Source organism: Melospiza melodia, chromosome 8 (assembly GCF_035770615.1).
Source record: "Melospiza melodia melodia isolate bMelMel2 chromosome 8, bMelMel2.pri, whole genome shotgun sequence".
Taxonomy (NCBI): Eukaryota; Metazoa; Chordata; class Aves; order Passeriformes; family Passerellidae; genus Melospiza; species Melospiza melodia.
Window position 1 is genome coordinate 35833222 of NC_086201.1, and position 10880 is coordinate 35844101.

The 10880-nt window shown below is 51.2% G+C and overlaps 1 protein-coding gene across 1 annotated transcript in view; it reads left to right on the forward strand.

The window, feature by feature from the left end:
* COL6A3 (collagen type VI alpha 3 chain) overlaps window positions 1-5650 on the forward strand; it is a 57394-nt gene extending 51744 nt beyond the window's left edge. The window contains exons 42-46 of the mRNA XM_063162693.1: window positions 299-373; window positions 1837-2016; window positions 2132-2185; window positions 4995-5165; window positions 5275-5650. Coding sequence (XP_063018763.1) covers window positions 299-373; window positions 1837-2016; window positions 2132-2185; window positions 4995-5165; window positions 5275-5315 — 521 coding nt within the window. The 3' untranslated portion in view covers window positions 5316-5650. The remainder of the gene's footprint in view (window positions 1-298; window positions 374-1836; window positions 2017-2131; window positions 2186-4994; window positions 5166-5274) is intronic.
* The last annotated feature ends 5230 nt before the right edge of the window (window positions 5651-10880 follow it).

Genomic DNA, 10880 nt, shown 5'->3' on the forward strand with positions numbered 1-10880 from the left:
GGCCATCCAAAGCAGCCCCATGGGGCCCTGAGGATGCTCCTCTGTGGTGATCCCCGAGGATGAGCCCAAGCAGAGCCACTGGGGAGGGAAGACAATCCCATCCTAGCACAGCCAGGCATCTGGGGATTGCTCCTCCCATCAGCTGCCTCCAATAAGCAATTCTCCTATGTGTGTGCTGGGCAAAACAGATCCAGACCTGGCCCCTGTGCTGGAGCTGGGGCTGGGGGTTGTTTGTGACTGTCGTGAGGGTGCTGCTGCTGCTCCCTCCCCCTGAGTGCCCCTCTGCCTCTCCCCACAGAGACCCAGGCGCAGGCCCAGGTGTCCCTGGCCAACATGATGCTCAACACTGAGCCACTGGAAGGGCCTGAGAGTGGTGAGTGTGGGGGTTTGCTGGGCTGGGGGCTCTCACAGTGCCACTAACACCAAGGGATCTGAGCATGGCCCTGGTGACACCCTTGCCAGAGCCCTGCAGTGGGGTCTCTGCCTCTTTTCGTGGCTTTGGGTGACACCAAGCTGATCACACCAGTGCTGTCACACACACCATCAGTGCCACAACCCCTCCTCCAAGGGCCTGGAAGGGCTCTCAGTCTTCACCCAGCAGCACAGCCACTGCAGCCACACCAACAATGGCTCTGCAATCATCGCTCCCGTGTTTTCCTTCAGACATTCTGCTTGTGCTGGGGCTCATTTTCTTCACAGAGTGGTCTGAGAGCACAGGGAAATCACAGGGAAATGCAGCCAGGAGCTGTGGAGCTGCTGTGGAGCTCTGGCTGCTGCTGGTGTCGAGTGGGATGAGCATGGATCTCAGTCATGCCTGGCTGGTGGCACCACTGGAGCTTTGTGCAGCAGAGGGGCCAAGGGCTTGTGCTGGACCAGCTCGTTTCTCCTTCCTGCATGACCCATCATCCTTCTCTTCCCATGTCATTTGGCCCCTTTTCCCTGCCACTGCCATCCCCCTCATCCCCCCTTGTTCCCACCAGGTGACAAGCACCCCCTGCCTTTGTTTAACCCCTTGTTTAACCCCTTGTCTAACCCCCTGGCACCAGCCCTTGGCAAACCAGGTGTGTGGGCTTCTCCTGCCCCAGGGAAAAGGGATGTGCTGAGTGCTTTGCTCTGCACCTCCACACAGACCTCTCCATCTCAGCTCCATTTGCAGCAAACACCTCTGCCTGAGGATTGATGGCAGCCAGCGATCTGGGGGGGGCATTCCCCAAGGATGCTCATCCAAAGGTTTTTAACGGGATGAAGGCTATAAAAAGGGCAGGGAATTGGGGATGGGTTTAGCTGAGCCTCCTCTAGTTCATGGGAGACGCCCATGTGTAAATCTTCAGAGAGATTTTGGAGTAAACCCCACACTCTGCCCTCCTTGTATGGGTAAAACAGCATGGATGGCCCAGCACAGCTAATAAAAACTCGGTGATTTGGACCTAAATTATCATTTTTGGGGCAGGAAAGGAACATATGTTTAAGTGTTCATTGAGCTTTCACATATGCCAGGTGCAACTTGCTTTTAGAGATAAACACACTTAGGGACTAGAAGTCACTGCCAAGACAAAGAGCTTTTAAAAGAGGGTGGGGGGATTTGTGTGGGGAGTAAGGGGTTCCCACTATGCTGCTCCAAGGATCTGGGGTTTGAATCTGTGACAAAACCAAAGCAAGAAGAGGTAAACTGGAGGCTGAGGAAGGTTTGCATCCAGAAAAACACACGAGAGGGAAATGCCACCAGTCCTGAACCAGACTTTATTTTTCCTTTCCCCCCCCTCTTTTCAATCTCTTTGCTTTTTCAGCTTTTAACCCCCTCAGGATCACTTAACCTTTGCACCTTTTGCCATGCAGATTGGCCAGACCCTTGCTTGCTGGACTTTGACATGGGCATGCAGTGCAAGGACTATCAGATTGTGTGGTTCTTTGACTCCAAACACAAGTTCTGCAGCCAGGGTTGGTATGGTGGCTGTGGAGGTAATGCCAATAGATTTGAGACCGAAGCTGAGTGCTATAACAAATGCTTAAAGCCATGTAAGTACCCCATGAGGATTCACCCTTTTGCATTTTGTCCTACTGTCAAATGATGTTTGGATCAGAGGGAAAACACCATTTAAAATCCAAACCCGTGCGCTTTTTCCTCCTCCAGCAGCAGATGAGAAAGCCATGCAGCAGCCACCCCTTGAGAAAAGATTCTCATCAGGTAACACACACCCCCCCCAAAAAAAATGAATCATCACAAACAAAGCAAACCCATTCTTCCACCCTGACCATTTCACAGCATGCCTCCAAGCCTGTCCAGCCCCAGACCAAAAGTAGCACAGATTTAGTTTTCACTTGCTCCTTCACACCACCATGCCCTTCCATCTGCTTTGCATGAGCCAGTCACTTTGCATGTGTGTTGTCCCACCAGGATGTGCTGTGCTGGCACAGCCTGGGTGGCAGAGCTCCCTGGATTTCACCAGGGACCTGGGGTTGCTGAACTGGAGCCTGGCATGGTCCCAAACCTGTTTGTGTTATCTCTGTGTGACCAAGAAGTGCCACCCCTCTGCTGGAATGCAGAGAATTCCCAACATTTCACTGCCTGGAACCAAAACACCTGATGGAAAGTGACTCCATGGGGCTTGGGCATTGCATGGAGACGTTTTGCTTCATCACCAAAAGAGAAAAGCCAAGCGTGAGGGGGGAGCCTGTGGGAAAATGGCGATGCCCTCCTCTCCTCAAGGATTTTCTGAGGTTAAGGGGTTATGTTTGCAAACCTCTTTAAGACCTGGGAAGGGAGAAAAGGCTTGAAATCACCTGTGTTGGTTCAGCCAGGGGTTGGGATGGGAACAGAGCCCAGAAAATCCTTATCAGAGCAACCTCCCCCTCCCAGAGGTGCTTTAGGGCCCTTCCCTTCGTGGAGCTGGGAGGGAAACCAAGGAGTGAAGACAGCTCTGGTACCTAGAGGCAGGGCTTTAGTCCTTGCAGTGGCATGGCAGGGTTTGAAAAGGCAAATTACAGGCCCTTCCACCTCATTTGACTTTCTTAGGTTCATTTTAGGATCCTTAAATGCATTTGGGAATTTTTGTCTCTGGCAAAGATGCGCAGGCAAGGAGGAGGCGGCCACCACCAGCCACAGAGATGCCTGGGGTGGCCAAAGGGGATTTCAAGGTGCTTTGGGGATGCAAATGGGCACCATGGCTCCTCTGGCTGTAGTCTGAGCACTTTGCTGCCAGAGGAAGCAGCTCACAGCTTCACTCCAGAGCAGGATTCCTCCTTGGGAGAGCAGGGAAGCCTCCCTGATGAGGATTTCTCTGGAGGGCAGGAGTTTCTGCTAGCCCTGTCCCACAGGCCAGCCCCTTCTGATCTCTGTCACATGCTTTGATGATGTTTCCAGCAACTGTTTCTGAGGCTAAAGTGGTATTTCATCAACTTGGCACTGCTCTGCCCTGGGCACAGAGTCAAGGAAAGCAGCCTTGGGTCCCTGGAGGGATGTTCAGGTCTCTGCCCGCTGCGCTCTGCTCACTTTATTCCCTTTCCATTTTCTGCAAAGCCAGAGCTGGAATCCACATGGAAAATGGACACAGGACTTCAGGGCAGCTCAGCTTTTGAGGTGCTCAGGCTCTGGGTTCAGTCCTCAGCAGGTGCAACAATGAGAAATTAGTTGAGCTCCCGAACTTTAAGGCACTTTGGGTGCAAAAACATGCACCAGACCCATTTCCCTTTGGAAGCCTTTCAAATGCTGTGATCCCCTTTAATTAAGGACTTTTTATAGATCATTTTTCATGTGTAGATGTGGAACATGAGGCATAGTTTAGTGGTGGGCTTGGCAGTGCTGGGCTCAAGGGTCTTAGAGGACTTTTCCAACCTTAATGGTTCTATGGTTTTATTTTTTAATTGTTAAAAACTTTTTCACCATGACAAAAGTAACTCTTAAGTGTAACTAAGGAGCCCAGGCACACATTTTCTCTGTGGGATGACTTAAAACCCTGTCTCTCCCCATCTTTTCAATCTCCTACAGCTTAAAACACATTTTAACTCCCTAGTTCTTACTCTCCATCAATTCTTGGAAAATTTTGGGGAAGATTTGTTTCATTTCAGACTGAAAGCGGGGCAAATTAGGTTATATACACAAAAGAAATCCTTCTGTTTTGATTAGTGTTTGGATTTCATTCTTGTGCAGGGTTTGGGGAAGAGTCATTCCTGTGTTCACATCTGCTAGATTTCAGTGTTTTGGAAAGTGGGGAAGAAAGGAGATGTCTTTGGAAAAAGAAAATCTGAATATAAAAAAGGCAAAGAGCTTGCCCAAGGCGTGGGGAAGCTTTAGGCTGTAGGAACCCAAAAGCAAAGCTGAACTGGAAGGTCAATACTGATTTCTGACTCCCCCTTATATGTGGTGTTTAGGCTGTGCTGAGCAGAGGTGGCATAAGCTCCTTCTCCTTTCCTGTGTGAAGGGAGGTGTGTGACCTGATGGCAAATCAGTGGCTGATATCAGATATTTTTTAAATTTTATTTTTTAAAAATTATTTAAAAAATAATGTGGCGATTTCGTTTTGCCACAATCCAAGCGCTCTGTTGTTTTGTCCCCCGCTCACCCAGCCAGGGATGCAAGATGCAGTGTGGTGCACCCAGGAGCATCTTCACGTGGAAAATTTCTCTTTTAAGTGACGTCAGTCATTCTGGTGGTGCCAGTACTTCTTGCCTTGCAGCCCAGCCAGTCCTCTCCCAGTTCTGAGACTGCCAGCTGATTTCCTGCAGATCCAAAGGATTTGCAGACAACCACTGCCATGCATCACTCCTCCTTCATCACTCCTGGATGCATGGCAGCAGCACAGGAGACAAACAAACTGGTGACCTCCAGGGAAAGAGGTTTTCTTTGCAAAGAAGGAGATGGGATTTAGTCATCTAAATCAGGAGACTGCACACTCTGAGCTGCGGATGCCCTTTCCCAGCCTGCAGACACACTGAGAAAAGGCAGTGCTCCACCCAGGAGTGCCACTGACCCCTGTTGCTCCTGGTTTTCCCCACAGTGATGGATGTCTGCCGGCTGCAGAAGGACGAGGGCACCTGCAGGAACTTTGTGCTCAAGTGGTACTACGACCCCGAGACCAAGAGCTGCGCCCGCTTCTGGTACGGCGGCTGCGGCGGCAACGACAACAGGTTCAACACGCAGAAAGAATGTGAAAAACTCTGCACCCCTGGTGAGAGAGCCAGCCACATCCCTGGCATCCCCCCTCTGCTGCTCCTGGCTGTTTATCTTCCTTTAAAATCTTGCTTCAAAACCTTATTTGTTCCTTCTTACCCCTCCAGGAGCCATCAACCCCGGCGCGGTGACGGCGATGGGGACATAGAGCCAGGGGCCGGCCAACACTTACCTCTGAGACAGCATCACCTTTGCCACCTTGCCCCTATAGAAGCTAAGGGTATAGACAACCTTGCACTGTAATATTTCATGCTTTTAACTCCCAGGCAAACCCCGAGGAGAGGGTTTTGCTGCATGACCTATCAATATGGTGCTAAACTGTTTGTGGACTGAGTGCTACACGTGCCCGGGTTATATTGTATAGCTTCAACATTGCCAAATATTTACCCAAGTGCAGATTGTTATTGTCTCTCAACATGTCTTCTAAATTAGCCTTTTTTCCCCCCAATTCTGGCTGTCTGCCTATATAAGGCATCACAAAAATGAGTCAAAAAAAAATCAAATCATAATAATTTCACTGCAACTTGTTACCTGCTTGCTTTTATCCTTCTCATAACTGAGTGTAACTTTACAGGGGAAGCCTTTTTGTAAGAGAGTGGCTGATTCTGATAAAAAATTGGTTTCATTTCCACCATTTCCACTCTTCCTCTTTTTTTTTTTTCTCCTTTTGCTGGATTCAGTCTCAGACTACATCTCTTGTATGCATTTGTACCACATGTGGCCAACCGAACTAGCAAGGAAAAGGAAGCAAAGTTTCCAAATGCAAATGCACTGCTGGGACCAAGGCCTCAGTTAACAAATCTTTAAATTGTGGTGTAGGATGCCTCTGGCATTCTTCTGATGTTGTATGTTTTATAAAATACAAAGCAAAGCAGTCTGGGGAGGGGGAGCAGTGGGAGGGAGGGGGGGTTTTATTTTTATTGTGGATTCTGTGTCAGGAAGTCTATACAAAGAACTTTTAAATAAAGTCTAATGGAGGTTTTGAGAAACTTGTGGGTTTGTCTTTGTTAAAGCCAGTGTGGGCATCAATGGAATAATTTTCCAGGGTCTGGAAAGCAATTATTTGGGCGGGGGGGAAATCCCACTGTTCCTCAAAGGGAGGATAAATGTAGTAAGGGTATTCAGGGGGACAGCACTGAGAGGCTGCTGGCAACCTGGAGATTTCCAGCGTGGAAAAAAGGTGGAAACAGAGGTGTCTTGGTTGTCAAATCTCCATCCTGAAGGAATTTAAACTGAGCTGGACATGGCATTTAGCAACTTGGCCTCAGCCAGCCCTGGGTGTCCCTGTGTATTATTATTATTATTATGTGTATTATGGTACAATGACCATAAGTATTTTCATCTGTCTCCTTCGCTTTCCACAGCCATGAGTTTTACCCTTCCTCTCCTTCTCTGAGCTCACCCAAGGAAGATAAAATTCCCAGAAACAATGCACATTTCCCTGCCCCTCCAAAAATCCCCCCTGAAAGCAGAAAGCAGATAAAAGTGGCCATCCCAGGGCACAGGGCAGCTCTGGGTTTTGGGGCTCCGTTGCTGTCCCCAGGCAGGGATTGATAACACTTCCCATGGCCTGCTGGAGGTGCCTGGAAGGAAAAGGGGAGCCTTGCCATGGAGAGGGCAGCTGGAACACCAAACCCAGGGCATTGCTGAGGGAGAACTGGGAGAGGGCACTGACACCTGGAGAATTGGGCAGGATTGGTTAAACATTGGAAAGGAGACCCTTGCCATTCAGAGCTTACCCAGGTGTTCTTCCAGGGGTCAGGATGGGGCTGGCATGAGGACAAGGCCACCTGGTACTGTCCTGCTGCTTGCTGAAGCACTTCAGGCAGGTCCCCATGAGTCGTGACAGGAGTTATTCCACATGTGCTGCACACACAACAACAATTCCTTCAGAGGTGTCTCCCAGGAGGATTTGCCCTTCACCACATCATTTCCAAGACTGAATTATCGCACCCCCTTGGATCCAGGGGGTTCCAGGGGCGCAAGAAGAGCCCACAGGGCTGCTCTGGGCTTTGTCCTAGTGGGGATTCACAGTTCAGGCATCCCATTCCTGGCAGGAGGAGCAGCCCAGAGCCCAAAACTTCCCGCCAGCACCGAGCCGCTTGCGTGGGGACAGAGCGGGGACAGCTCGGCTGGGGACGAGCCAGGCCGTGGCAGCTGAGCTGGGGAAGCTGAGCTGTTTGTTTGGCACCTTCCCCTCAGAGCACACCACTTCATTAGAAAAAGAGGGGAACGGGTCAATTCCACTTATTTGTTATTTATTATTGTAACTGGCTCTTGCAGCGGCTCTGGGGGACTCTCGGCATCTCACTGCCAACCGGGCACGGCCAAGCCCCTCACTTTCTGCTCCCAAAAGCTGCACTTGGGTTAAAGTGATCCCTCCCTCCGTCCTCCCAGCCCTCTGCAGCACGGGAGAGCTTTTCCCGCTGCCTGCGCCGCCTGCGTTTCCCGGGGCAGCTGCTTTCCATGGAGCGCTCCAGGATGCCGGGGCGCATCCCGGGATGTCACAGCGCGCCGGGGGGAGAAGCAGCAGCTCGGGCAGGGGCCCCTCATCCCCTCCCCTCCCCTCCCATCCCGGGGGCGTTGCAGGCGCCTCCCGAGCCTTTTAAGGAAGCGAGCTACGCCCCGGGCCCCCGGCCAGGGCCACGAGGGGCTGCACATGGAAGTCATCTGCAGCCGGGAGCGCATCTGCCAGCGTGGCTGCGGCAGTAAAAATAGCCCGAGCCACGCGTGCCGCTCCCGCTGCCGCTGGGGAGCCCCCAGAGCCGCGCCCTGCTGCTTTTGGGGTGGCCCCAGACCCCCCTCTAAGCAGGGTTTCTTCTGCAGACATCACCTCCTGCATCAGAAACGCCCCTGGAGTTGGTTCAGAAGGTCAGTCTTACAGCCCTGCCCCGGACCAGGGCTAGAATTTCCCTTCACGCTGAGGGCACGTTGTGAGATGGAAGTGTGTCCCTGGAATTGCTCTAAATCTCTGGAGGTTTCCAGAATTGGGGCAGGGAAACCTTCACAGGGCTGTTGTAGGTTGAGGTGACCATGCCTAAAGTCCAGGTGAGCCTCGAATGTGATGCTGTGTCCTCAAATCTGAGCGCTGGTTCTGTCCCAAGGAAAGAACCACAGAATGGTCTGGGTTGGGAGGGACCTTAGAGCTCATCTTGTTCCACCCCCTGTCATGGCAGGGACAACTTCTACTAGCCCAGGTTGCTCCAAGCCCCATCCAGCCTGGCCTTGGACACTTCCAGGGATGCAGGAACAGCCACAGCTTCTCTGGGCACACTGTGCCAGGGCCTCCCCACCCTCACAGGGAACAATCCTTCCCAAAATCCCATCTAAACCCTTAGCTGGAATTCATACCCCCTCGTCCTGTCACTACATCTTTCTTGCACTGCCCCTTCAGGTCCTGCAAGGAGATGGGTGAGGCAAAATCAGCAGAGCCACCAGCCCTTATTGTACCAGGGAATTTCCTCATGGAGCATTTCCCAGTCGGGCTGCCCAGAAGAAGCCACAAAATCCTACACTCTCTCCTTCACCCACACTTCATCCTTAAAGAGTGATAGTGGACAGCCCCTGGGACAAACTACTCCAAAAAGTCACTGTCAAATCTCACTTTTCCCAGTTGAAATCCAGAGGGTTCTGGATGACTCTGCTGCCCTTGGAGACCAGAAGGCTACGAGCCTGCTGGTGAGAACTCCAGGGTTCAACCCTAGAGCACAGACATAACCACTTATGGTACCAGTGGTGTCATAAAAACCAAGAGCAGGACGTGTCCTAGAGTTCAACACTGAGGCCAGACCCTTAAATTTAGGACAGCATCAGCATTTAATGCTTGGTTGGGTTCCCTCAATGCTGCAGCTTTGCATTTAATCACAGCTTTCCAGGGAGACCTTTACAAGGAGAGGCAAAGTGGCTCTGACACATTTTATTAGCCGCTATTAAATTTATTGCATCGCTAAAAGAAGCCAGTCTAGAAGTCCATGGATGCTCAGATGTACCTGCCCAGATCCTTCCTGGGTTTCCCAGCAATGCCAGTGTTGACATTCCAAGGTCAGGAGTTCAAGGAGAACGTTATCCTGCCATGCTGGGCATTCCTGGAAATTAGGAATGTATCCAAGTGCTTCAGCAGAGATGCAGATAAACCTGGAGCAGCTGAGCCTGCAGCAAAGGATCTTTGGGAAACAGGGACAGGAGTGTGGGCATTTCCTTGGCCAGGAGTCTGCAGCTTGTGGGATCGAAATACTGCAGCCCCCAACCCCAAAATCACTGCAGTAAGGTGGAGATGATCAGGTAAAATGAGGGCATCTGGAAGATCCTAGATTTTCTAGGTGCTCCATTGGTTTTTGACAATGTTTTGCAGCCCCACAAGTGTTTTGGGGGCAGAATAGTTGGAATGTCCTGGGCAGCAGCGCCTGGCAGGGCAAGCTCCATTCCCCTGAGCCAAGCTGAGCATCCCGGGTGGTTCTAAATCCCAAAAAACTTTGATCCACGGCAACTTTAACCTTGCCAGACCCTGCCCAGAGGCCGGGGATCGCTCAGAAGGGCAGCAGCAGCTCTGGGGAAGCGCAGCCTTCCCAAAGCCGCCCCCGGGGCTCAGCGGGACGTGGCGGGACAAACAGCCCCGGCGAGAGCCGGGAGTGCGCTCCAGCTGCGGCAGGATTTATGGGACAGCAGCAGCACGGCTTTTTTGGGTTTGATTTTTTGTTGTTTTGGTTAAACAGAGCAGATCCGAACCAGATGTGTAACCTTTATCTCCATCGCTGCGCGGAGAGACGGGGGAGCAGACGGGGGAGAGACGTTTGAGTTTCCATGAGCCCCGCATGCTCCCAGAGCCAGCTCACCAAGAAAAATGAGCCCCGGCAGCCAGGAAACTTCAGCAGCCAGGCTGCTCCAGCCCCGTGTTTTGTTTCCTCCCTCCGTTGCCGCGGAGAAATAAAAAGCGCTGCTGCCGGCGGCAATGAGCTCACCGTAAAACCCGATATTGTAAAGATGTGACCCGGCAGGGGCTGGGGATGAGCCCAGGGCTCTGCTCTTGGGAAGGGCAGGAGGCTCAGACATCCATATTTTGGGGGTTTTCCCTCCCAGGCAGCAAGGTGCAGGGGGGAAGGGATGTGGGAGAGTGGTGGGGGCTGCCTGGGAATGCCAGGGGAGAAGGGTCCCTGAGGGAAAAGCACGAAATGGGGAATTCTGTATTGGATTTATGATGGCCCCAGACGCAGGGAAGAATGATGTGCATTTGATTTTATGATATCAGAAGGTTAATTATTCCATTCCATTCCATTCCATTCCATTCCATTCCATTCCATTCCATTCCATTCCATTCCATTCCATTCCATTCCATTCCATTTTACACTGTATTGTACTAACAAGAAGTACCTCAAACTGAAGAAACTTGTGGCTGACTGCTGACTGTCCCCACACCCACGCGTGGATCCAACTGGTTAATGAATTAAAACACTCTCACCAGAATCTAATTAAGTGACCACCTTGGGTAGACAACCTTCCAACACATTCCACATGTCCACGTTTTAAAAACACAGGAGTAGCAGATGAGATAAGAATTGTTTTGATTGCTCCTTTCCTTTTTCCTTTCCTTTCCTTTCCTTTCTTTTCCTTTCCTTTCCTTTCCTTTCCTTTCCTTTCCTTTCCTTTCCTTTCCTTTCCTTTCCTTTCCTTTCCTTTCCTTTCCTTTCCTTTCCTTTCCTTTCCTTTCCTTTCCTTT